The 27,792-nt window shown below is 48.7% G+C and overlaps 1 protein-coding gene across 1 annotated transcript in view; it reads left to right on the top strand.

Annotated features, from left to right (window-relative positions):
- CDK6 (cyclin dependent kinase 6) overlaps nucleotides 1-27,792 on the top strand; it is a 173,244-nt gene that overhangs the window by 110,472 nt on the left and 34,980 nt on the right. The window contains exon 5 of the mRNA XM_073582010.1: nucleotides 26,969-27,078. Within this exon, the coding sequence (XP_073438111.1) occupies nucleotides 26,969-27,078 (110 nt within the window). The remainder of the gene's footprint in view (nucleotides 1-26,968; nucleotides 27,079-27,792) is intronic.

Here is a 27,792-nt window from a genome sequence, read left to right as displayed (position 1 = left end):
TGATATACAGACAGGGGAGCAGGAGTCCCTCATGTCTGTGTGTGCTATAGAGAAAGGAGAGCAGGAATCCCTCATGTCTGTGTGTGCTATACAGACAGGAGAACAGGAATCCCTCATGTCTGTGTGTGCTATAGAGACAGAAGAGCAGGAGTCCCTCATGTCTGTGTGTGCTGTACAGACAGGAGAGCAGGAATCCCTCATGTCTGTGTGTGCCATAGAGACAGGAGAGCTGGAATCCCTCTTGTCTGTGTGTGATATACAGACAGGAGAGCAGGAATCCCTCATGTCTGTGTGTGCTATAGAGACAGGAGAGCAGGAATCCCTCATGTCTGTGTGTGCTATAGAGACAGGAGAGCAGGAGTCCCTCATGTCTGTGTGTGATATACAGACAGGAGAGCAAGAGTCGCTCATGTCTGTGTGTGCTATAGAGACAGGAGAACAGGAATCCCTCATGTCTGTGTGTGCTATACAGACAGGAGAACAGGAATCCCTCATGTCTGTGTGTGCTATACAGACAGGAGAACAGGAATCCCTCATGTCTGTGTGTGCTATAGAGACAGGAGAGCAGGAGTCCCTCATGTCTGTGTGCGCTATAGAGACAGGAGAGCAGGAGTCCCTCATGTCTGTGTGTGCTATAGAGACAGGAGAGCAGGAGTCCCTCATGTCTGTGTGTGCTATACAGACAGGAGAACAGGAGTCCCTCATATCTGTGTGTGCTATAGAGACAGGAGAGCAGGAATCCCTCATGTCTTTGTGTGCTATACAGACAGGAGAGCAGGAGTCCCTCATATCTGTGTGTGCTATACAGACAGAAGAGCAGGAGTCCCTCATGTCTGTGTGTGCTATACAGACAGAAGAGCAGGAGTCCCTCATGTCTGTGTGTGCTATAGAGACAGGAGATCAGGAATCCCTCTTGGCTTTGTGTGCTATACAGACAGGAGAGCAGGAATCCCTCATGTCTGTGTGTGCTATAAAGAAAGGAGAGCAGGAGTCCCTCATGTCTGTGTGTGCTATACAGACAGGAGAGCAGGAATCCCTCATGTCTGTGTGTGCTATACAGACAGAAGAGCAGGAGTCCCTCATGTCTGTGTGTGCTATACAGACAGAAGAGCAGGAGTCCCTCATGTCTGTGTGTGCTATAGAGACAGGAGAGCAGGAATCCCTCTTTGCTTTGTGTGCTATACAGACAGGAGAGCAGGAGTCCCTCATGTCTGTGTGTGCTATAGAGACAGGAGAGCAGGAGACCCTCATGTCTGTGTGTGCTATAAAGACAGGAGAGCAGGAATCCCTCATGTCTGTGTGTGCTATGGAGACAGGAAAGCAGGAGACCCTCATGTCTGTGTGTGCTATACAGACAGGAGAGCAGGAATCTCTCATGTCTGTGTGTTCTATAGAGACAGGAGAGCAGGAGACCCTCATGTCTGTGTGTGCTATACAGACAGGAGAGCAGGAATCCCTCATGTCTGTGTGTGCTATGGAGACAGGAGAGCAGGAATCCATCATATCTGTGTGTGCTAGAGAGACGGAGAGCAGAAGTCCCTCATGTCTGTGTGTGCTATAGAGACAGGAGAGCAGGAATCCCTCATGTCTGTGTGTGCTATAGAGACAGGAGAGCAGGAATCCCTCATGTCTGTGTGTGCTATAGAGACAGGAGAGCAGGAGTCCCTCATGTCTGTGTGTGCTATAGAGACAGAAGAGCAGGAGTCCCTCATGTCTGTGTGTGCTATAAAGACAGGAGAGCAGGAATCCCTCATGTCTGTGTGTGCTGTACAGACAGGAGAGCAAGAATCCCTGATGTCTGTGTGTGCTGTACAGACAGGAGAACAGGAGTCCCTCATGTCTGTGTGTGCTATAGAGACAGGAGAGCAGGAATCCCTCATGTCTGTGTGTGCTGTACAGACAGGAGAGCAAGAATCCCTCATGTCTGTGTGTGCTGTACAGACAGGAGAGCAGGAATCCCTCATGTCTGTGTGTGCTATAGAGACAGGAGAACAGGAGTCCCTCATGTCTGTGTGCTATAGAGACAGGAGAGCAGGAGTCCCTCATGTCTGTGTGTGCTATAGAGACAGGAGAGCAGGAATCCCTCATGTCTGTGTGTGCTATACAGACAGGAGAGCAGGAGTCCCTCATATCTGTGTGTGCTATTGTAGGGAAGGTGACCTGACGGACGGACGGACTAGTCAGAGTGAAGAAAGATAGGTTTGCACAGTGTAGGTAGGAGACAGTGATTACAGTGGGGAAACAACTAGGAAAGTGTAGTGGACGTGCAGTACCTTGGGATGACCATTAGATGGCAGGGTGGAGTGTGAGCAAAGGACTTTACAGCAGCTTAGGGCTTTAGAAACCGTTGGTCATGGGGGGCGTGGTGACAGTTAGTGACAGTTTCAAGGAACCGGGGAAGTTATAAATTCTGAGGGAGGGTTCCAGAAGATTCCAGTCCCCAGGGGGAGCCCAGGTGACAGGAGGACTTCGCCAGTCTGTGTGCCCTGAGGAGAATCCGACCAAGGGGACTGAGGAGAGGAAACGTCAGGGGGTGGTCCTGACAGAAAGATACCGCAGAAGAGACGAGGCAGTGAGTGCCATATACCGTATTTGACACGACGACTGACCAGTGAAAGCGCTGTTGGTTATTGGGCCTAGGGCGGCCACAGTGGCGGACCTGTCAGGAGCGTCGAACAAGTGAAGGAGGGACAGTACGCATATGTACGTCCCTATTGTAAAAGTACGGTGTGTAAACGGCTCTGGAAACGGAGGGCCGATAAGTGAAGAAACGTGCGGTGTGCTGCGGAGGCCGTCAGGCGGACGGCAAGTAATGAAATAAACTTGGACCTGTTGCACCCAGAATCTGCCTCATCGTGTCTCTGTTATCATCTCTGCGCGGTACAAAAGTAGGACCACCCCCCCAGCTCGGCACCCCACCACCGACACTACACTATAGAGACAGGAGAGCAGGAATCCCTCATGTCTGTGTGTGCTATAGAGACAGGAGAGCAGGAGTCCCTCATGTCTGTGTGCGCTATAGAGACAGGAGAGCAGGAGTCCCTCATGTCTGTGTGCGCTATAGAGACAGGAGAGCAGGAATCCCTCATGTCTGTGTGTGCTGTACAGACAGGAGAGCAGGAATCCCTCATGTCTGTGTGTGCTATAGAGACAGGATAGCAGGAATCCCTCATGTCTGTGTGTGCTATAGAGACAGGAGAGCAGGAATCCCTCATGTCTGTGTGTGCTATAGAGACAGGAGAGCAGGAGTCCCTCATGTCTGTGTGTGCTATAGAGACAGGAGAGCAGGAATCCCTCATGTCTGTGTGCGCTATAGAGACAGGAGAGCAGGAATCCCTCATGTCTGTGTGTGCTATACAGACAGAAGAGCAGGAATCCCTCATGTCTGTGTGCGCTATAGAGACAGGAGAGCAGGAATCCCTCATGTCTGTGTGTGCTATAGAGACAGGAGAGCAGGAGTCCCTCATGTCTGTGTGTGCTATAGAGACAGGAGAGCAGGAATCCCTCATGTCTGTGTGCGCTATAGAGACAGGAGAGCAGGAATCCCTCATGTCTGTGTGTGCTATACAGACAGAAGAGCAGGAATCCCTCATGTCTGTGTGTGCTATAGAGACAGGAGAGCAGGAATCCCTCATGTCTGTGTGTGCTATAGAGACAGGAGAGCAGGAATCCCTCATGTCTGTGTGTGCTGTACAGACAGGAGAGCAAGAATCCCTCATGTCTGTGTGTGCTGTACAGACAGGAGAGCAAGAATCCCTCATGTCTGTGTGTGCTATACAGACAGGAGAACAGGAGTCCCTCATGTCTGTGTGTGCTATAGAGACAGGAGAGCAGGAATCCCTCATGTCTGTGTGTGCTATACAGACAGGAGAACAGGAGTCCCTCATGTGTGTGTGTGCTATAGAGACAGGAGAGCAGGAATCCCTCATGTCTTTGTGTGCTATACAGACAGGAGAGCAGGAGTCCCTCATATCTGTGTGTGCTATAGAGACAGGAGAGCAGGAATCCCTCATGTCTGTGTGTGCTATAGAGACAGAAGAGCAGGAGTCCCTCATGTCTGTGTGTGCTATAGAGACAGGAGAGCAGGAATCCCTCATGTCTGTGTGTGATATACAGACAGGGGAGCAGGAGTCCCTCATGTCTGTGTGTGCTATAGAGAAAGGAGAGCAGGAATCCCTCATGTCTGTGTGTGCTATACAGACAGGAGAACAGGAATCCCTCATGTCTGTGTGTGCTATAGAGACAGAAGAGCAGGAATCCCTCATGTCTGTGTATGCTATAGAGACAGGAGAGCAGGAATCCCTCATGTCTGTGTGTGCTATAGAGACAGGAGAGCAAAAGTCCCTCATGTCTGTGTGGGCTATACAGACAGGAGAACAGGAATCCCTCATGTCTGTGTGTGCTATAGAGACAGAAGAGCAGGAGTCCCTCATGTCTGTGTGTGCCATAGAGACAGGAGAGCTGGAATCCCTCTTGTCTGTGTGTGATATACAGACAGGAGAGCAGGAATCCCTCATGTCTGTGTGTGCTATAGAGACAGGAGAGCAGGAATCCCTCATGTCTGTGTGTGCTATAGAGACAGGAGAGCAGGAGTCCCTCATGTCTGTGTGTGATATACAGACAGGAGAGCAAGAGTCGCTCATGTCTGTGTGTGCTATAGAGACAGGAGAACAGGAATCCCTCATGTCTGTGTGTGCTATACAGACAGGAGAACAGGAATCCCTCATGTCTGTGTGTGCTATACAGACAGGAGAACAGGAATCCCTCATGTCTGTGTGTGCTATAGAGACAGGAGAGCAGGAGTCCCTCATGTCTGTGTGCGCTATAGAGACAGGAGAGCAGGAGTCCCTCATGTCTGTGTGCGCTATAGAGACAGGAGAGCAGGAGTCCCTCATGTCTGTGTGTGCTATAGAGACAGGAGAACAGGAGTCCCTCATATCTGTGTGTGCTATAGAGACAGGAGAGCAGGAATCCCTCATGTCTTTGTGTGCTATACAGACAGGAGAGCAGGAGTCCCTCATATCTGTGTGTGCTATACAGACAGAAGAGCAGGAGTCCCTCATGTCTGTGTGTGCTATACAGACAGAAGAGCAGGAGTCCCTCATGTCTGTGTGTGCTATAGAGACAGGAGATCAGGAATCCCTCTTGGCTTTGTGTGCTATACAGACAGGAGAGCAGGAATCCCTCATGTCTGTGTGTGCTATAAAGAAAGGAGAGCAGGAGTCCCTCATGTCTGTGTGTGCTATACAGACAGGAGAGCAGGAATCCCTCATGTCTGTGTGTGCTATACAGACAGAAGAGCAGGAGTCCCTCATGTCTGTGTGTGCTATACAGACAGAAGAGCAGGAGTCCCTCATGTCTGTGTGTGCTATAGAGACAGGAGAGCAGGAGTCCCTCATGTCTGTGTGTGCTATAGAGACAGGAGAGCAGGAGACCCTCATGTCTGTGTGTGCTATAAAGACAGGAGAGCAGGAATCCCTCATGTCTGTGTGTGCTATGGAGACAGGAAAGCAGGAGACCCTCATGTCTGTGTGTGCTATACAGACAGGAGAGCAGGAATCTCTCATGTCTGTGTGTTCTATAGAGACAGGAGAGCAGGAGACCCTCATGTCTGTGTGTGCTATACAGACAGGAGAGCAGGAATCCCTCATGTCTGTGTGTGCTATGGAGACAGGAGAGCAGGAATCCATCATATCTGTGTGTGCTAGAGAGACGGAGAGCAGAAGTCCCTCATGTCTGTGTGTGCTATAGAGACAGGAGAGCAGGAATCCCTCATGTCTGTGTGTGCTATAGAGACAGGAGAGCAGGAATCCCTCATGTCTGTGTGTGCTATAGAGACAGGAGAGCAGGAGTCCCTCATGTCTGTGTGTGCTATAGAGACAGAAGAGCAGGAGTCCCTCATGTCTGTGTGTGCTATAAAGACAGGAGAGCAGGAATCCCTCATGTCTGTGTGTGATATACAGACAGGGGAGCAGGAGTCCCTCATGTCTGTGTGTGCTATAGAGAAAGGAGAGCAGGAATCCCTCATGTCTGTGTGTGCTATACAGACAGGAGAACAGGAATCCCTCATGTCTGTGTGTGCTATAGAGACAGGAGAGCAGGAATCCCTCATGTCTGTGTATGCTATAGAGACAGGAGAGCAGGAATCCCTCATGTCTGTGTGTGCTATAGAGACAGGAGAGCAAAAGTCCCTCGTGTCTGTGTGTGCTATACAGACAGGAGAACAGGAATCCCTCATGTCTGTGTGTGCTATAGAGACAGAAGAGCAGGAGTCCCTCATGTCTGTGTGTGCTGTACAGACAGGAGAGCAGGAATCCCTCATGTCTGTGTGTGCCATAGAGACAGGAGAGCAGGAATCCCTCTTGTCTGTGTGTGATATACAGACAGGAGAGCAGGAATCCCTCATGTCTGTGTGTGCTATAGAGACAGGAGAGCAGGAATCCCTCATGTCTGTGTGTGCTATAGAGACAGGAGAGCAGGAGTCCCTCATGTCTGTGTGTGATATACAGACAGGAGAGCAAGAGTCGCTCATGTCTGTGTGTGCTATAGAGACAGGAGAACAGGAATCCCTCATGTCTGTGTGTGCTATACAGACAGGAGAACAGGAATCCCTCATGTCTGTGTGTGCTATACAGACAGGAGAACAGGAATCCCTCATGTCTGTGTGTGCTATAGAGACAGGAGAGCAGGAGTCCCTCATGTCTGTGTGCGCTATAGAGACAGGAGAGCAGGAGTCCCTCATGTCTGTGTGTGCTATAGAGACAGGAGAGCAGGAGTCCCTCATGTCTGTGTGTGCTATACAGACAGGAGAACAGGAGTCCCTCATATCTGTGTGTGCTATAGAGACAGGAGAGCAGGAATCCCTCATGTCTTTGTGTGCTATACAGACAGGAGAGCAGGAGTCCCTCATATCTGTGTGTGCTATACAGACAGAAGAGCAGGAGTCCCTCATGTCTGTGTGTGCTATACAGACAGAAGAGCAGGCGTCCCTCATATCTGTGTGTGCTATACAGACAGAAGAGCAGGAGTCCCTCATGTCTGTGTGTGCTATACAGACAGAAGAGCAGGAGTCCCTCATGTCTGTGTGTGCTATAGAGACAGGAGATCAGGAATCCCTCTTTGCTTTGTGTGCTATACAGACAGGAGAGCAGGAGTCCCTCATGTCTGTGTGTGCTATAGAGACAGGAGAGCAGGAGACCCTCATGTCTGTGTGTGCTATAAAGACAGGAGAGCAGGAATCCCTCATGTCTGTGTGTGCTATGGAGACAGGAAAGCAGGAGACCCTCATGTCTGTGTGTGCTATACAGACAGGAGAGCAGGAATCTCTCATGTCTGTGTGTTCTATAGAGACAGGAGAGCAGGAGACCCTCATGTCTGTGTGTGCTATACAGACAGGAGAGCAGGAATCCCTCATGTCTGTGTGTGCTATGGAGACAGGAGAGCAGGAATCCATCATATCTGTGTGTGCTAGAGAGACGGAGAGCAGAAGTCCCTCATGTCTGTGTGTGCTATAGAGACAGGAGAGCAGGAATCCCTCATGTCTGTGTGTGCTATAGAGACAGGAGAGCAGGAATCCCTCATGTCTGTGTGTGCTATAGAGACAGGAGAGCAGGAGTCCCTCATGTCTGTGTGTGCTATAGAGACAGAAGAGCAGGAGTCCCTCATGTCTGTGTGTGCTATAAAGACAGGAGAGCAGGAATCCCTCATGTCTGTGTGTGATATACAGACAGGGGAGCAGGAGTCCCTCATGTCTGTGTGTGCTATAGAGAAAGGAGAGCAGGAATCCCTCATGTCTGTGTGTGCTATACAGACAGGAGAACAGGAATCCCTCATGTCTGTGTGTGCTATAGAGACAGGAGAGCAGGAATCCCTCATGTCTGTGTGTGCTATAGAGACAGGAGAGCAGGAGTCCCTCATGTCTGTGTGTGCTATAGAGACAGAAGAGCAGGAGTCCCTCATGTCTGTGTGTGCTATAAAGACAGGAGAGCAGGAATCCCTCATGTCTGTGTGTGATATACAGACAGGGGAGCAGGAGTCCCTCATGTCTGTGTGTGCTATAGAGACAGAAGAGCAGGAATCCCTCATGTCTGTGTGTGCTATACAGACAGGAGAACAGGAATCCCTCATGTCTGTGTGTGCTATAGAGACAGGAGAGCAGGAATCCCTCATGTCTGTGTATGCTATAGAGACAGGAGAGCAGGAATCCCTCATGTCTGTGTGTGCTATAGAGACAGGAGAGCAAAAGTCCCTCGTGTCTGTGTGTGCTATACAGACAGGAGAACAGGAATCCCTCATGTCTGTGTGTGCTATAGAGACAGAAGAGCAGGAGTCCCTCATGTCTGTGTGTGCTGTACAGACAGGAGAGCAGGAATCCCTCATGTCTGTGTGTGCCATAGAGACAGGAGAGCAGGAATCCCTCTTGTCTGTGTGTGATATACAGACAGGAGAGCAGGAATCCCTCATGTCTGTGTGTGCTATAGAGACAGGAGAGCAGGAATCCCTCATGTCTGTGTGTGCTATAGAGACAGGAGAGCAGGAGTCCCTCATGTCTGTGTGTGATATACAGACAGGAGAGCAAGAGTCGCTCATGTCTGTGTGTGCTATAGAGACAGGAGAACAGGAATCCCTCATGTCTGTGTGTGCTATACAGACAGGAGAACAGGAATCCCTCATGTCTGTGTGTGCTATACAGACAGGAGAACAGGAATCCCTCATGTCTGTGTGTGCTATAGAGACAGGAGAGCAGGAGTCCCTCATGTCTGTGTGCGCTATAGAGACAGGAGAGCAGGAGTCCCTCATGTCTGTGTGTGCTATAGAGACAGGAGAGCAGGAGTCCCTCATGTCTGTGTGTGCTATACAGACAGGAGAACAGGAGTCCCTCATATCTGTGTGTGCTATAGAGACAGGAGAGCAGGAATCCCTCATGTCTTTGTGTGCTATACAGACAGGAGAGCAGGAGTCCCTCATATCTGTGTGTGCTATACAGACAGAAGAGCAGGAGTCCCTCATGTCTGTGTGTGCTATACAGACAGAAGAGCAGGCGTCCCTCATATCTGTGTGTGCTATACAGACAGAAGAGCAGGAGTCCCTCATGTCTGTGTGTGCTATACAGACAGAAGAGCAGGAGTCCCTCATGTCTGTGTGTGCTATAGAGACAGGAGATCAGGAATCCCTCTTGGCTTTGTGTGCTATACAGACAGGAGAGCAGGAATCCCTCATGTCTGTGTGTGCTATAAAGAAAGGAGAGCAGGAGTCCCTCATGTCTGTGTGTGCTATACAGACAGGAGAGCAGGAATCCCTCATGTCTGTGTGTGCTATACAGACAGAAGAGCAGGAGTCCCTCATGTCTGTGTGTGCTATACAGACAGAAGAGCAGGAGTCCCTCATGTCTGTGTGTGCTATACAGACAGAAGAGCAGGAGTCCCTCATGTCTGTGTGTGCTATACAGACAGAAGAGCAGGAGTCCCTCATGTCTGTGTGTGCTATAGAGACAGGAGAGCAGGAATCCCTCTTTGCTTTGTGTGCTATACAGACAGGAGAGCAGGAGTCCCTCATGTCTGTGTGTGCTATAGAGACAGGAGAGCAGGAGACCCTCATGTCTGTGTGTGCTATACAGACAGGAGAGCAGGAATCTCTCATGTCTGTGTGTTCTATAGAGACAGGAGAGCAGGAGACCCTCATGTCTGTGTGTGCTATACAGACAGGAGAGCAGGAATCCCTCATGTCTGTGTGTGCTATAGAGACAGGAGAACAGGAGTCCCTCATGTCTGTGTGTGCTATAGAGACAGGAGAGCAGGAGACCCTCATGTCTGTGTGTGCTATACAGACAGGAGAGCAGGAATCCCTCATGTCTGTGTGTGCTATGGAGACAGGAGAGCAGGAATCCATCATATCTGTGTGTGCTAGAGAGACAGGAGAGCAGAAGTCCCTCATGTCTGTGTGTGCTATAGAGACAGGAGAGCAGGAATCCCTCATGTCTGTGTGTGCTATAGAGACAGGAGAGCAGGAGACCCTCATGTCTGTGTGTGCTATACAGACAGGAGAGCAGGAATCCCTCATGTCTGTGTGTGCTATGGAGACAGGAGAGCAGGAATCCCTCATGTCTGTGTGTGCTATAGAGACAGGAGAGCAGGAGACCCTCATGTCTGTGTGTGCTATACAGACAGGAGAGCAGGAATCCCTCATGTCTGTGTGTGCTATGGAGACAGGAGAGCAGGAATCCATCATATCTGTGTGTGCTATAGAGACAGGAGAGCAGGAATCCCTCATGTCTGTGTGTGCTATAGAGACAGGAGAGCAGGAATCCCTCATGTCTGTGTGTGCTATAGAGACAGGAGAGCAGGAGTCCCTCATGTCTGTGTGTGCTATACAGACAGGAGAGCAGGAGACCCTCATGTCTGTGTGTGCTATACAGACAGAAGAGCAGGAATCCCTCATGTCTGTGTGTGCTATTGAGACAGGAGAGCAGGAGACCCTCATGTCTGTGTGTGCTATACAGACAGGAGAGCAGGAATCCCTCATGTCTGTGTGTGCTATAGAGACAGGAGAGCAGGAATCCCTCATGTCTGTGTGTGCTATAGAGACAGGAGAGCAGGAATCCCTCATGTCTGTGTGTGCTATAGAGACAGGAGAGCAGGAATCCCTCTTGTCTTTGTGTGCTATAGACACAGAAGAGCAGGAATCCCTCATGTCTGTGTGTGCTATACAGACAGGAGAGCAGGAATCCCTCATGTCTGTGTGTGCTATAGAGACAGGAGAGCAGGAATCCCTCTTGTCTTTGTGTGCTATACAGACAGGAGAGCAGGAGTCCCTCATGTCTGTGTGTGCTATAGAGACAGAAGAGCAGGAGTCCCTCATGTCTGTGTGTGCTATACAGACAGGAGAGCAGGAATCCCTCATGTCTGTGTGTGCTATACAGACAGGAGAGCAGGAATCCCTCATGTCTGTGTGTGCTATACAGACAGAAGAGCAGGAGTCCCTCATGTCTGTGTGTGCTATACAGACAGAAGAGCAGGAATCCCTCATGTCTGTGTGTGCTATACAGACAGAAGAGCAGGAGTCCCTCATGTCTGTGTGTGCTATACAGACAGGAAAGCAGGAATCCCTCTTGGCTTTGTGTGCTATAGAGACAGGAGAGCAGGAGTCCCTCATGTCTGTGTGTGCTATACAGACAGAAGAGCAGGAGTCCCTCATGTCTGTGTGTGCTATACAGACAGAAGAGCAGGAGTCCCTCATGTCTGTGTGTGCTATACAGACAGGAAAGCAGGAATCCCTCTTGGCTTTGTGTGCTATAGAGACAGGAGAGCAGGAGTCCCTCATGTCTGTGTGTGCTATACAGACAGGAGAGCAGGAATCCCTCATGTCTGTGTGTGCTATAGAGACAGGAGAGCAGGAATCCCTCATGTCTGTGTGTGCTATACAGACAGAAGAGCAGGAGTCCCTCATGTCTGTGTGTGCTATACAGACAGGAAAGCAGGAATCCCTCTTGGCTTTGTGTGCTATAGAGACAGGAGAGCAGGAATCCCTCATGTCTGTGTGTGCTATAGAGACAGAGCAGGAATCCCTCATGTCTGTGTGTGCTATAGAGACAGGAGAGCAGGAATCCCTTCTGTCTGTGTGTGCTATACAGACTGGAGAGCAGGAATCCCTCATGTCTGTGTGTGCTATGGAGACAGGAGAGCAGGAGTCCCTCTTGTCTGTGTGTGCTATAGAGACAGGAGAGCAGGAGACCCTCATGTCTTTGTGTGCTATACAGACAGGAGAGCAGGAATCCCTCATGTCTGTGTGTGCTATGGAGACAGGAGAGCAGAAGTCCCTCATGTCTGTGTGCTATACAGACAGGAGAGCAGGAGTCCCTCATGTCTGTGTGTGCTATAGAGACAGGAGAGCAGAAGTCCCTCATGTCTGTGTGTGCTATACAGACAGGAGAGCAGGAATCCCTCATGTCTGTGTGCGCTATAGAAACAGGAGAGCAGGAGTCCCTCATGTCTGTGTGTGCTATAGAGACAGGAGAGCAGGAGTCCCTCATGTCTGTGTGCTATACAGACAGGAGAGCAGGAGTCCCCCATGTCTGTGTGTGCTATAGAGACAGGAGAACAGGAATCCCTCATGTCTGTGTGTGCTATAGAGACAGGAGAACAGGAATCCCTCATGTCTCTGTGTGCTATAGAGACAGGAGAACAGGAATCCCTCATGTCTGTGTGTGCTATACAGACAGAAGCGCAAGAATCCCTCATGTCTGTGTGTGCTGTAGAGACAGGAGAGCAGGAGTCCCTCATGTCTGTGTGTGCTATACAGACAGGAGAGCAGGAGTCCCTCATGTCTGTGTGTGCTATAGAGACAGGAGAGCAGGAGTCCCTCATGTCTGTGTGTGCTATAGAGACAGGAGAGCAGGAGTCCCTCATGTCTGTGTGTGCTATAGAGACAGGAGAGCAGGAATCCCTCATGTCTGTGTGTGCTATAGAGACAGGAGAGCAGGAATCCCTCATGTCTGTGTGTGCTATAGAGACAGAAGAGCAGGAATCCCTCATGTCTGTGTGTGCTATAGAGACAGGAGAGCAGGAGTCCCTCATGTCTGTGTGTGCTATACAGACAGGAGAGCAGGAGTCCCTCATGTCTGTGTGTGCTATAGAGACAGGAGAGCAGGAGTCCCTCATGTCTGTGTGTGCTATAGAGACAGGAGAGCAGGAATCCCTCATGTCTGTGTGTGCTATACAGACAGAAGCGCAAGAATCCCTCATGTCTGTGTGTGCTATAGAGACAGGAGAGCAGGAATCCCTCATGTCTGTGTGTGCTATAGAGACAGGAGAGCAGGAATCCCTCATGTCTGTGTGTGCTATAGAGACAGGAGAGCAGGAATCCCTCATGTCTGTGTGTGCTATAGAGACAGAAGAGCAGGAATCCCTCATGTCTGTGTGTGCTATAGAGACAGGAGAGCAGGAGTCCCTCATGTCTGTGTGTGCTATACAGACAGGAGAGCAGGAGTCCCTCATGTCTGTGTGTGCTATAGAGACAGGAGAGCAGGAGTCCCTCATGTCTGTGTGTGCTATAGAGACAGGAGAGCAGGAGTCCCTCATGTCTGTGTGTGCTATACAGACAGAAGCGCAAGAATCCCTCATGTCTGTGTGTGCTATAGAGACAGGAGAGCAGGAGTCCCTCATGTCTGTGTGTGCTATAGAGACAGGAGAGCAGGAATCCCTCATGTCTGTGTGTGCTATAGAGACAGGAGAGCAGGAATCCCTCATGTCTGTGTGTGCTATAGAGACAGGAGAGCAGGAATCTCTCATGTCTGTGTGTGCTATAGAGACAGGAGAGCAGGAATCCCTCATGTCTGTGTGTGCTATAGACACAGAAGAGCAGGAATCCCTCATGTCTGTGTGTGCTATAGAGACAGGGGAGCAGGAATCCCTCATGTCTGTGTGTGCTATAGAGACAGGAGAGCAGGAATCCCTCATGTCTGTGTGTGCTATAGAGACAGGAGAGCAGGAATCTCTCATGTCTGTGTGTGCTATAGAGACAGGAGAGCAGGAATCCCTCATGTCTGTGTGTGCTATAGACACAGAAGAGCAGGAATCCCTCATGTCTGTGTGTGCTATACAGACAGGAGAGCAGGAATCCCTCATGTCTGTGTGTGCTATAGACACAGAAGAGCAGGAATCCCTCATGTCTGTGTGTGCTATAGAGACAGGAGAACAGGAGTCCCTCATGTCTGTGTGTGCTATAGAGACAGGAGAGCAGGAATCCCTCTTGTCTTTGTGTGCTATACAGACAGGAGAGCAGGAGTCCCTCATGTCTGTGTGTGCTATACAGACAGAAGAGCAGGAGTCCCTCATGTCTGTGTGTGCTATAGAGACAGGAGAGCAGGAATCCCTCATGTCTGTGTGTGCTATACAGACAGAAGAGCAGGAGTCCCTCATGTCTGTGTGTGCTATACAGACAGAAGAGCAGGAGTCCCTCATGTCTGTGTGTGCTATAGAGACAGGAGAGCAGGAATCCCTCTTGGCTTTGTGTGCTATAGAGACAGGAGAGCAGGAGTCCCTCATGTCTGTGTGTGCTATAGAGACAGAGCAGGAATCCCTCATGTCTGTGTGTGCTATAGAGACAGGAGAGCAGGAATCCCTTCTGTCTGTGTGTGATATAGAGACAGGAGAGCAGGAATCCCTCATGTCTGTGTGTGCTATAGAGACAGGAGAGCAGGAATCCCTCATGTCTGTGTGTGCTATACAGACTGGAGAGCAGGAATCCCTCATGTCTGTGTGTGCTATGGAGACAGGAGAGCAGGAGTACCTCTTGTCTGTGTGTGCTATAGAGACAGGAGAGCAGGAATCCCTCATGTCTGTGTGTGCTATAGAGACAGGAGAGCAGGAATCCCTCATGTCTGTGTGTGCTATAGAGACAGGAGAGCAGGAATCCCTCATGTCTGTGTGTGCTATAGAGACAGGAGAGCAGGAATCCCTCATGTCTGTGTGTGCTATACAGACAGAAGAGCAGGAGTCCCTCATGTCTGTGTGTGCTAGAGAGACAGGAGAGCAGAAGTCCCTCATGTCTGTGTGTGCTATAGAAACAGGAGAGCAGAAGTCCCTCATGTCTGTGTGTGCTATAGAGACAGGAGAGCAGAAGTCCCTCATGTCTGTGTGTGCTATAGAGACAGGAGAGCAGAAGTCCCTCATGTCTGTGTGTGCTATAGAGACAGGAGAGCAGGAATCCCTCATGTCTGTGTGTGCTATAGAGACAGGAGAGCAGGAATCCCTCATGTCTGTGTGTGCTATAGAGACAGGAGAGCAGGAATCCCTCATGTCTGTGTGTGCTATAGAGACAGGAGAGCAGGAATCCCTCATGTCTGTGTGTGCTATAGAGACAGGAGAGCAGGAATCCCTCATGTCTGTGTGTGCTATAGAGACAGGAGAGCAGGAGTCCCTCGTGTCTGTGTGTGCTATACAGACAGGAGAGCAGGAATCCCTCATGTCTGTGTGTGCTATACAGACAGGAGAGCAGGAATCCCTCATGTCTGTGTGTGCTATGGAGACAGGAGAGCAGGAGTCCCTCATGTCTGTGTGTGCTATGGAGACAGGAGAGCAGGAATCCCTCATGTCTGTGTGTGCTATGGAGACAGGAGAGCAAATGTTAGGCTGGTGGAACGCACCAAATAAAGATGTTAGTGAGGTGCGTTCGCAGCCTGAATTCCACCGTGCAGCGATGGAAACTGCTGCTAGACAATGACGGATACGATATAACAGGTGGGAGCCGGGCACCGGCCGGTAACCACTGACCCGGTGCTTGCAAGAGCGGACTCTTACCTCACGGAGTCCGCACTATCCGGCATATAACCGTGCCCTGTTAAGCTTCACAGGACACGACTGAGAGTAGTACACCGCACTGAGCGGATGCTACGACTACCCTGGCGGTCACCACTAACCAGCGTGAGAACAGTGCTGGAAAGCGCTAGTAACTGAACACAGCGCCGCATTGATAGCCGCTGTGGTAACTGCGGAGTTGTGGTGTCTGCACTGTCTGGTGCCCACTGGCTCCCACGGAACCAGAGCTAACTGCACTGCGGCGCTAAGCAGTACTAGTGTTAGGTGCAGAGACTAACTCTAGGGCTTTAACTCATGCACAACCGAGGAGGGGGATCTTAATGAGTCAGTCACCAGAATCATACATCCATCATCAGACACACCACTAAAGCAAAAGCCTCAATGTCTATCATAGCACATGGCGGGGCGGCCATGCAAACCTTTTATACCAGCGTCCTTCCAGGATCTTCCTGATGGCCCAATCTGAGCTGGAGAAAGACCTGAACATGTGACCTCCGCTCTCCAATGAGAGATCGTCCCACTGGCATGCTCAGTGGACCAAAAGGAGGACTTAGTCCCTGGAGTCGTTCACTGCTGACCAGCATGCGTTTCTATAGCTGGACCAGAGATGGCAGCAGCAACTAAACCCACAGTGCTGATGTGAGCAGAGCGCTTGGTTTGACGAGTCTGCCGAGCAGGCTCCACTGTGGCTGGAGAGGAATGGGAGACTGCCGAAGGCAAAGCTTGGGGTTCCTCCTGTGCAGTGATAGGACTCTGACTCTTAACATTTCCCTCTCTTCTCTGACCCTTGCTATGCTCAATTGCTGCAATAAGGAGCAGAATGTTGATGTTCTCCACTGGCTTCCAGGACTGAGCCTCTGGACCATGACCCTTCCAATCCACCAAATAAAACTTTTTGCCCTGCCTCACCTTGCATCCCACGATGGCATTGACCTCAAACTCATCCGAAGACTGGTCTGATGTCCCGGCAGATGGCTCGGAGAATCGGGACATGTAAACAGGCTTAAGGAGGGACACGTGGAAGGTGTCAGAGATTTCCAAGTGTGGTGGAAGGGCCAGGCGGTAGACCACTGGATTGATCTTCTCAAGGACCTTGAAGGGGCCAATGTAGCGGGGCGCAAACTTAGTGGACTCGACCCGTAGCCTGATGTTACGGGCGGAGAGCCATACTAAGTCGCCTGGGGCAAAAGTCGGCACGGGACGCCGGTGCGTTCGGCGGAGGACCTCATTCTCTCCTTAGAGGCTCGGATGGCATCCTGAGTGCGGTCCCAAATGTCACGCACCTCCACCGCCCAGTCTGCCACCCTGGAATCAGTGGACGACACGGGCATAGGAACAGGGACACGCGGATGCTGGCCGTGGTTAAGGAGGAATGGGGTCTGACCTGTGGAATCGGCCACAGCGTTGTTCAAAGCAAATTCCGCCCACGGTAGCAAGGATGCCCAGTCATCCTGCCTGGCCGAGACAAAATGTCGTGGGTATGTGACCAGGGTCTGGTTGGCTCTCTCAACCAACCCATTCGTCTTGGGATGATAGGCTGAGGAAAGATTTAGCTCAATACTGAGCAGGCTACAGAGCTCTCTCCAGAACCGAGACGCAAACCGGGGACCCCGATCACTGACTATCTTGTCTGGCATACCATGCAAGCGAAAGACATGTCTTATGAACAACGCTGCCAGACCCCGTGCAGAAGGTAGCCGCGAGAGTGGCACCAGGTGCACCATTTTGGAAAAATGATCGGTGACTACCCAGATGACCGTGCTGCCACATAGCGTTTGCATTCCTTAGACATGTCTTGTCAGGTACAAGATACCTGCTCTCCAATGGAAACAGCGCCACCAATGTGCACAGGTTGTATCTGGTATTGCAGTATATATAGGGTGCTGAGCTGTATTTTTTTTTTTGCCAGAAGGAGATGCCATTTTATTTGATATGACCCTTTAATAGCCCCTTCTTACCTAACAATATGTGTATTTTTTTTTCTAGCAGTTGGTGTTATCCAGATGTCATTTTTCAACTGTGTGCTAGATCCGATATTCATCCATTTTTTGCCTTTATCGTGCACTTTTCCCGTATGCAAAAAAAAAAAAAGAAACGTGCAAGGTTCTCCTACCTACAGTATATTAAATAAAAAAAAACCCACGGGGCTCGGATTTTTGTTCACCGACCCATTGATATGAATGGGGGAGTTTGATCCGTCACTCGGTCCGAAAAAAAAAAAAGGCAGAAACATGTGAACAGCCCCATAGATTATAATGGGACGTGCTCTATGTACAGAAAAAATGAACGTCTGAATGAGAGCTTACTTTCTAATAATTTCATCATCGCTATGGAAATTTGCAAACATGCAAGACTCAGTCTGAAGAATCAGAGCTTCAGTGTAAAGCATGGGGGAAAAGTTGATCTTAGGAATCATGCATTGTTTAAAGCTGTGACTGTCTGATAGAAGGATTAGATCAGGATGGGTTTTCTGGCTCTGCATGTTAGGCTTCAGTCAGACTTTTCGCCAATTTCTCAATGCCATTACCACTTTTCACATATGCGCCAGAACGCTCGTACATAAAAATTGCAATTTTTTTGAGACAAAATAAAAGTAAAATTTTTGACATTTTTACACCACTGTGTGGAGCTTAGCAGAAGGGGGTGTGTCAGTGTACACAGGCTGCTTCTTCCAGGTGCATTGACACGCCCCCAGTGCACTTCTAACCTGTTTTGCATATGGCTCCTATGCTTGGTTTCTCATGACTGGTACATTGGATCTCTGCAAAAAAAAGGATCATTTATCATTTTTATTGGAGGACAACCCCCAACAAAGCCATGCTAATACTCCCATATGTAGAAACAGGTTCACTTTAAACCACTCGTAAGTCTCCAGTGCTTCGCTGCCCTCCCCTCCGCAGCCCTCCCCTCCGGCTCCTCTTGCCTTGTATAGTCCTTTTGGAGCTTTTCAGGATGATGGGACTAAACGCCACTGATTTATGGCGCTTTATACAGAAGGCCATCTGATCATTGCTCTCTGAAACGCGGCGGCAGCTCACATGTCGTTCTGAACAACAGCAGGGTCACTTGAGGATTTGTTTTCAGTTTTTTTTTTTTTTATGTGTGAAAGGAAATACTGAGAATTACTTTCTGATCTTCCAGCCTACAGCAAAGCATCTTCCTACACAGCAACATTGCTGCCTATTAATAACACATTTCATAGAAAGTGAAAGAAGCCTTTAATGCGCGTTTCCGCTGGAGGAAGAAGAAACAATCAAGTGAAAGTAAAAAAAGACTGAAGTTCAAAGGGGGCAATCATGGGGCATCAGCAACCAGTTAAAAGGGGCAATCATGGGGCATCAGCAATCAGTGAAAGGGGGCAATCATGGGGCACCAGCGACTAGTTAAAAGGGGCAATCATGGGGCATCAGCGACCAGTGAAAGGGGGCAATCATGGGGCACCAGCGACCAGTGAAAGGGGGCAATCATGGGGCACCAGCGACCAGTGAAAGGGGGCAATCATGGGGCACCAGCGACTGGTTAAAAGGGGCAATCATGGGGCATTAACGACCAGTGAAAGGGGGCAATCATGGGGCACCAGCGACCAGTGAAAGGGGGCAATCATGGGGCACCAGCGACTAGTTAAAAGGGGCAATCATGGGGCATCAGCGACCAGTGAAAGGGGGCAATCATGGGGCATCAACGACCAGTGAAAGGGGGCAATCATGGGGTATCAGCAATCAGTGAAAGGGGGCAATCATGGGGCATCAGCAATCAGTGAAAGGGGGCAATCATGGGGCATCAACGACTAGTTAAAAGGGGCAATCATGGGGCATCAGCGACCAGTGAAAGGGGGCAATCATGGGGCATCAGCAATCAGTGAAAGGGGGCAATCATGGGGCATCAACGTCTAGTTAAAAGGGGCAATCATGGGGCATCAGCGACCAGTGAAAGGGGGCAATCATGGGGCATCAGCGACCAGTGAAAGGGGGCAATCATGGGGCATCAGCGACCAGTGAAAGGGGGCAATCATGCGGCATCAGCGACCAGTGAAAGGGGGCAATCATGGGGCATCAGCGACCAGTGAAAGGGGGCAATCGTGGGGCATCAGCGACCAGTGAAAGGGGGCAATCGTGGGGCATCAGAGACCAGTGAAAGGGGGCAATCATGGGGCATCAGAGACCAGTGAAAGGGGGCAATCATGGGGCATCAGAGTCCAGTGAAAGGGAGCAATCATGGGGCATCAGAGTCCAGTGAAAGGGAGCAATCATGGGGCATCAGCGACCAGTGAAAGGGGGCAATCATGGGGCATCAGCGACCAGTGAAAGGGGGCAATCATGGGGCATCAGCGACCAGTGAAAGGGGGCAATCATGGGGCATCAGCGACCAGTGAAAGGGGGCAATCATGAGGCATCAGAGACCAGTGAAAGGGGGCAATCATGGGGCATCAGAGACCAGTGAAAGGGGGCAATCATGGGGCATCAGCGACCAGTGAAAGGGGGCAATCATGGGGCATCAGCGACCAGTGAAAGGGGGCAATCATGGGGCATCAGCGACCAGTGAAAGGGGGCAATCATGAGGCATCAGAGACCAGTGAAAGGGGGCAATCATGGGGCATCAGCGACCAGTGAAAGGGGGCAATCATGGGGCATCAGAGACCAGTGAAAGGGGGCAATCATGCGGCACCAGTGAAAGGGGGCAAGTGTGGGACATCTGCGACCAGTGAAAGGGGGCAAGCGTGGGACATCAGCGACCAGTTAAAAGGGGCAATCATGGGGTATCAGTGACCAGTGAAAGGGGGCAATCATGGGGTATCAGCGACCAGTGAAAGGGGGCAATCATGGGGCACCAGCGACCAGTGAAAGGGGGCAAGCATGGGACATCAGTGACTAGTTAAAAGGGGCAATCATGGGGTATCAGCGACCAGTGAAAGGGGGCAATCATGCAGCACCAGCGACCAGTGAAAGGGGGCAAGCATGGGACATCAGTGACTAGTTAAAAGGGGCAATCGTGGGGTATCAGCGACCAGTGAAAGGGGGCAATCATGCAGCACCAGCGACCAGTGAAAGGGGGCAAGCATGGGACATCAGCGACCAGTGAAAAGGCGACTGTATGAAGAACAGAAATTCGTGTAGTCAATAAACCCCCCGCTGCTACTTTACCTGCAACTAATAAATCATATTTATATAGGTGAACATTTTTCACGGCATATTACTTTACGGCAGTAACAGAATTACTTTACGGCAATAACAGAAGAGCAAAACCACTAAGCAAATGATAATAATAATAAATGTTATTTCTATAGCGCCGACATATTCCGCAGCACTTTACATTTCAGAGGGGATTTGTACAGACAATAGACATTACAGCATAACAATAGACACATAGATCATAACAGATACCAAGAGGAATGAGGGCACCGCTCGCAAGCTTACAATCTAAATGATCAATAAGAGGAGCCATTCTCTGTCCCCAGGAGCTTACAATCTACATGGAATGGGTGGAGGAACACACGCCGTCAATGGGTCTGTTTTGTACAAGTGATGCACCATTGTATTGGCAAAGTCAGGTACTGATCCAAAAGGGATCTAAATTTCAGAGTGATGCATTGTGGGTAGCCAGTGGGGTGGAGAAGCATTTTATAGACAAAAGTATGTGCCCCCCCTACATTCCACCTCCGGGAGCTTTTCCCATCCTGCAGCTATAGACATTAATATGGGGTCAGTCCCTCAGCAGATATAACGGCCCCGCTCTACTGGGAAGACTTTCTACAAGATTTTGGAGGTCTGTTTGGAAATTTTTGCCCCTTTATCCAGAAGAGCATTTGTGATGTCCAACCCTGATGTTGGGGTGAGGCTCTGTGTGCTAGTTCATCCCTACGGTGTTGGAAGGGACTGAGGTCGGGGCTCTGTGCGGCCGCCCATGTTCCCCCTCATGTCTGTATGGAGCTTGTGCACTGGGCACCGTCATGGGGGACAGATAAGGGTCTTCTCCAAACTGTTCCCACAAAGCTGAAGCTACAGCTGTCCACAATGCCTTTTGCCGAAGATTAAGATTTCCCTTAACTGGAACTAAGGGTCCGAGGCCGCCCCCTGATAACATCCCCATAGCATCCTCCTCCGCCATCATCTGTACTGGGGGATAATGCAGTCAGGGGGTAACGTCCTCCTGGAATCACCAAACCCAGACTCCTCCATCAGACGCAGATAGAGAAGTGTGATCCTCCACTGCACAGAACACGTCTCCCCCAGAGTCCAGTGGTGGCGGCTTTACACCACTCCATCCGACGCTCGGCATTGTGCTTGGTGATATACGGCTGCATGCACCTGCTCGGCCATGAAGCTCCCGGCGGGGGCGCAGTGTTATACTAGAGGTCTGGACTCTGCAGTTATGGGGTCAGCAGAGCGTTGGTGACTTTTCTGCCCTCTGCACTCGCTGTTGCTCAGCACCTAACTGGATTGGTTGATGAATAGTGAAAATGTATGATGGTGCAGTATTATGGAGAGTTTTATTTTTCCTTTACAATATTACATCTGTATGACTGTTTCGGGCACTTTTTAGTAATATGTGTGAGTAGTCAGCGCTGCTTTCGTTCTGTGGTAGTAGATCATTTTTCCCATTGACGCATACTTGTGAAACCCTCGGCTGCCTTTTGGCTTTATTAGTAAGCCGATAAATCAGCCCGGCCCCAATCATGGCAGTAACAACTGTACAGACTGCCCCCCAGTGGCTGTAACAGGCAGTCAACTAGTTAGTGATGCCCAATATAAAATTTAAGCTGCGGGCCAGAGGAGTGCTTTTCCAATCTAATGAAACCCCTTTAAGTCACTTTAAGACGAATGCCGGACCCTCCTCATCTCACTCTGAGAGTATCCTGCGTTGTAGTTTATAATTATTCAGGTTTTTTTTTCCTAGCACCAGTAATTAACAGCCAAACTACAACTACAAAATAATGCTGCAGTGTAAAGCATGGCAAACATAATTTAGACGTGACCATCACTGCATAAGGTAACTTTGTTTTGTAAAAGGAGCTGTATTTTTGTTTAGGTGCCATTTTGCTGCACCCATATTGAGTATTACATTAAGACCACGTTCACACGATCAGTACCTGGTCAGTATTTTATATCAGGAGAGGAACAATCAGAGGTAAAGTAGAATAGAAACTCGTCACCGCTTCTGGATTTATCACCCATTGTCTTATAAATACTGACTGGATTAAATTCCGAAAAATATATATTTTTATTTACCCAAGTCAACATAAATTAAGTATTCACAGTATTGTCCAGGTAGTTAATAATACAGGGATGACGAGTATGATTATTATTTACTGGTTTGTTAGTTTTTTATTTATTTTTTTAAACTAATTGCATTTTTTATTTTTTTTTGTACTGTCATTTTTTCACACTGGAAATTATTATTTTTTTTTATTTCCCAATAATGCACTTGTATGTAGATATATACATATATATATATATATATATATATATCTGGGTCGCCCTCCCAGGGCTGTGGGGTACTCGGTATCGGGCCGGTGTCAGGGGAATGTGTCACAGCAGCGGTGACCCGGTCCGTGGCCCTGGGCGCCCAAGTCAGTGGCGGAATGTAGATGTAGTTAATGGAATAGTTCGTGACGCCACCTGTGGTGCTCGGCAAGGGAGGTGTTAAGCCGACGCTACAGACAGATCCTCTGGGACAGATGGTGTGGTGCAGCAGTGATGGTATAGCCCTCCACAGGCAGGGCTGATGTACCAGGGCAGAGTAGTTGTAATGGTTGTGGAAAGGCACAGGCAGTGTAAGAGATGGTGCCCAGATGTAGCGGTGCTGAGTGGGTTGTTGCAAGAATGAATGGAGGACACCAGAGCTTGCAGTTCCAAAGCTTTACTCACAGTCTGCGGTACACAAGGGTGCCTGCCTCTGGGCCGTGTCCTCAGGGTCAGAGACTCAGTCAACCTCCAGGCCAGATGGAAAGCTCCTCTCCAACACTCCGCCAACATGTACCTTTCCTGAACGACTCCTCTATTGCGCCTTAAGGTGTGAAGATCTCCAGTACCGTGGTACTCTGGAGTTCCTCCTGTCAGATGTTCCTAACAACTCTACTTGTATGACAGACAGCTGTAGCCTCTCTCGGGGACTCCCTTCTCCGGAGTCCTGGCTCTCTATTCAGTTGCTGTTGTGCCCCAAGTCTTAGATGGGAGTAGTGCATTTACAGCCAACTACTCCACCGGTGTCTGCTGCAGAACCATAAGTGTCCATACAACCTCGGGGACCGGGCCCCGGTCTTGCGCTGAGAACCTATAGGCAGGGTTCCTCTTCCAACCCACAACTCCTCTCTGTTCTCCTACTCCTTCGTTCCGCGCTGTTCCTTCTCTCTCTTATGGAAGCTTAGGTTGCAGTTCTACGTCTTTCTCCTTCTGTTCCTTTCCCGTGCCAGCTGGCTCAGATCACTGAGGCAGCTGCAGCACTCCTTCCTCCATCCCTTCTTGCAGGGATCCCCACTCCTCCCGAGTGGCTTCCTTCCTCACTGACCTTCTGTCAGACTGAACCCCTAATCCTACACTTTCCCACTCTTTTATGTATCTAAACTCCACCCACCTCCCAACACATCCAGTGTTCCATGCAGGGAACCACCAGAGGTGCTCTGCTACTCTCTAAGCACTGAGCCGCGCTGTGTATTTGTGCAGAACTACCCTGTTGTGTGGGGTGCGAGTGTTGGAGCGTGGTCAGGAGCCCCCAACTTACCTGGATGGTGGGGCACTACACCTTAGGAGAAGGTGCAGTACCTCTGTGGCGGCTGAGCCTCAGGGGCGCCACATATCAGTATATATCAGTGCAACAGACTGAGAAAAAACAGAAGAAATAAAATAGTGAAATGTCCAATAGTGCATCCTGTGGCTCACTATTAGAGTTTCTGCCCACCAAAGACATGTTAGAAAAAAAAAATAATTGCATTTATAAATTCTTCAAATGAGCATCATCCTGTGTCTGAGACTGTGATGTGACTTGGGTCCCCTTCTTCATAAATCTGTGTGCAGCTAGAACTTGTTACACCTTCCTAATTGTTTTTAGAATGGCCCAAGTATTAATCCGGAGTCATTAGTTAAAGGTTATTCAGAAAAGTCTTGCCTAGCAGGTGACCGCCTTGTACAGTTGATCTGTAGCAATACGAGATGAGTATTTAGCAAGATTACAGACTCGTTACATGATAGTTCCCCTTTAAATTACATCATTATTAGTGATGCTAATATCTAAAGACTTGTGTAAGTATTTGCGATCTCCCGTATTAAAGGGGTTGTCCAGGATCAAGATATTGACGGCACGTCCACCTATCAGATGTTTTCAGGACTCGCGGTGGCTGCGACACCATAGCGCCGCACACTGTGTAGTGGCCGTTCTCAGGTACTGTAGCTTTGCTCTCATTGAAGTGAATATGATCCAAGTTGCAGTCCCCAAAAACGCCTACTGCGCAGTGTATGGCTCTGCATATTGTGACTTCTGGCCCTAAAATCAGCTGATCGGTGGAGGTGCAGGATGTTGGACCCCCACTAATCTTTGACTTATCCAATGGATACACCATTAGTATCTAACTCTGTACCTAACTTTTGATGTGTCATAACGAAATCGAAGGATCAACTGAGCAGAGCTGAAGAGGCAAAGTGATCAGATCAATGATCGTTTCACCGATGCCGGTATCGAAATCTTTATTAAAAATTAAAAATGAGTAATATTGAAATTTCTACAATTTTTTTAGCCTAAGTATCAGGAAATACACCTGAACATTAGCAGCAATGAACAGAAACCCAGCCCTATTTTTTTTTGTATTGAAGCATCTAATGAGCGGGTGCAGAGGTCATTGTGAATTCAGGGGGGAACTATAACATTGCGTATTATGAACAGCTGTGTATAGAGGTGTTATAAGTCATTCTCATCCTGCCTCTGATGATAAGGAAACTGCTGAAAACTCTTACTGGAAGGACAGAAAGTATAAATCTAAAATGGCCCCAGTGGCCAATGTGAAAATTGCAACATGACTTCTTTTTTTTTAAATTAAATTCAATTCCATTCAAATATATCTGCTCATCTCTGGTTGGATAATTTTCTCGCAACAATCGGCATTGTAAGTAGGAATCGTCCAAAATGGAGAACCCCTTTAATGCGGCCACTGTTGAAGGTAACATTGACCGAGCTGCGTTTATCGTCTACGTAAGTGCTTCGGGAAAGCCAAATAATCAGCCGAAATGTGTCTGCTGAGCGCCGCTCCCTGATCTTACGCTGGAAACGATTTCTATGTATTCTTATCTACTCACTTGAGAGGACGCCGGCAAATATTTGTTTGGTTCCCATAGTGAGTGGGGTGTAAATGTTTTTAGTGAGAACCAAAGTGCGTTGGACTTTGTCAGGGGACGCGATGACCTTTTTGGCTATTTCGACTTATTCACAAGAAATTTATCTTTCAAAAAGTGCTGATTTATCCCTCTTTTTGATTTTAGGTTTTTTTCTTAATACTGTTTTATTGGAAGGATGTGACTTTTCACATCTCCAATTTTTTCCTTTTTTGCAGTTATTATTATTTTTATAGCACTGCCATATACCAGAGCGATGGGTCACAGATTGTCACCAATCATATTGGTCCCCCGTGTCCCATTGGGGCTTGCAATCTAGTTTCCAAATAATCTTATTAGTATTATGTTTTTTTATTAACGTTTATTTATTTTTTAGGTGTGACCCATGCAGACATAACTCCATGCAGATGTTGGTGTCTGGCAGGGATCGAACCCGCTAGCTCAACATTTTCAAAATATTATAAGAAAATGTAATAGAAAAATAAACTATTAAAAATAAATTTCAAACTCTTCCCTTTACTCAATACAGACATTTTAAAAATATAAGGTATTGTCGTGTCTGTAAAAGTCAAATTTTTTTTAAATCTAAAATTATTTAACTCCTCTGTGCATTGGGGCAGAGAAAACAAGTCAAAAAGCCAGAATTGCGTTTTTTCGGTCACTTTACCTCACAAACAAATTGAAAAAACAATCAAGAGGTCATATGTACCCCAAAATAGTAAAAATATCAGCCCACCCCACAAAAAAGGACCCTCACGCAGATGTTTCCTCAGCCCAAAAATAAAGCCACGCCCCTGGAAGAAGCGAGGCGAAACGCGCGTCGGGGTGAAGGGGCACAACACCCAATATTTCCTGTGCTCTGGTGACCATAGCAGTATTAGGTAATCGTACCAACTTGCATTTATATTATTTTGTACCTTGGGCACGGTTGTGGAGGGTGATCTAGGGTCTTAGCAGGTATCATAGAGGTGGATTGTAGTACTTTATTAATAGACACTGTGGGCACGATAGTGATGCAGTTTGGTACTTCTGTATAAGATCGACTTCACACTTCTGACATTTATGGTCCGAGTACTGACTGTTTATCCTGACCAGCCGTGGGAATCCTGACCTGAAACTCAACCAGTACAGTATGTGCCACTGTTTATAATAATTATTTCCCTTAAAATGGGCAGCTACCAAAAAATGCATACTGTGATATATATAGTGTTTTTTATGCCGTGTCCAATAACCTACGTATCGCCATAGAGTTGTATACTTCGGAGGTATATTTGATACTCCTGACACATTCCTTCAACGTATGGACCAAATAATCTTCTCTTTGTTACTCTTCAGGTGGTGACATTATGGTACAGAGCTCCTGAAGTTCTCCTCCAGTCCAGCTATGCCACGCCGGTGGACCTTTGGAGCGTTGGATGTATATTTGCAGAAATGTTTCGACGAAAGTAAGATTCATTTATATTCTGTTATAATAAATCCTTTGTTTTACGAAGTCTACTTACTGTGCCATGCTGAGAAGCTGAAGGCGTTGTGTAACATCGCTCTATTCCACTCTGCTCATCGAACAGGATATCCATTCCGACGTCCAGGAAATATTATGGGACCCAACCAGGATACTTACTGATCTTCTGACTGTGCCACTTGGCGTGTGGCAGCCTCTTTGCCCACTTGATGCCAGATCAGATAGAAAAAAGAAAGTGCAACCTTTTAAACCACATAGTGATGACAGTTATATATATCATAGGTAAACCCGCTCCATACATGGTGGTTGCCGGCTGTGTTATACAGCTGGCACCTTACTGTAACAGCAATGATTGGAGCTAACTCTGATAGCTGCTATTAAACTATTTAGACGCGTCTGTCAATCTCTGACAGAGGCATTTAAATGGGTTGAAATGGTGCCGGCTTCTGATCGGTCACCTATCCACACCACTCCCCTGCGTGCTACTATAGGCTCCCCGTCACTCTCATCCTGGTGCTCATATGAAGCTATGACTGTGACTGGGCTTCATATTAGATTATTATTTTTAGTATATACCTCAATACTATAAGATTCTTTTGAGAAAGCGGTATTTATAACACGAAACGCGCGTCGAGGGTCTTGCCACCTGTTTTTCATGACAGTCTGAGTCTCTCCACATAGGTAAGATGTACCCATC

This window comes from Dendrobates tinctorius, unplaced genomic scaffold, assembly GCF_039654945.1.
Source record: "Dendrobates tinctorius isolate UK_male_01 unplaced genomic scaffold, ASM3965494v1 ptg000070l, whole genome shotgun sequence".
In the NCBI taxonomy this organism is placed as follows: Eukaryota; Metazoa; Chordata; class Amphibia; order Anura; family Dendrobatidae; genus Dendrobates; species Dendrobates tinctorius.
The sequence above is the reverse complement of the archived record's forward strand: the minus strand, read 5'-3'. Positions and strand labels throughout refer to the sequence as shown.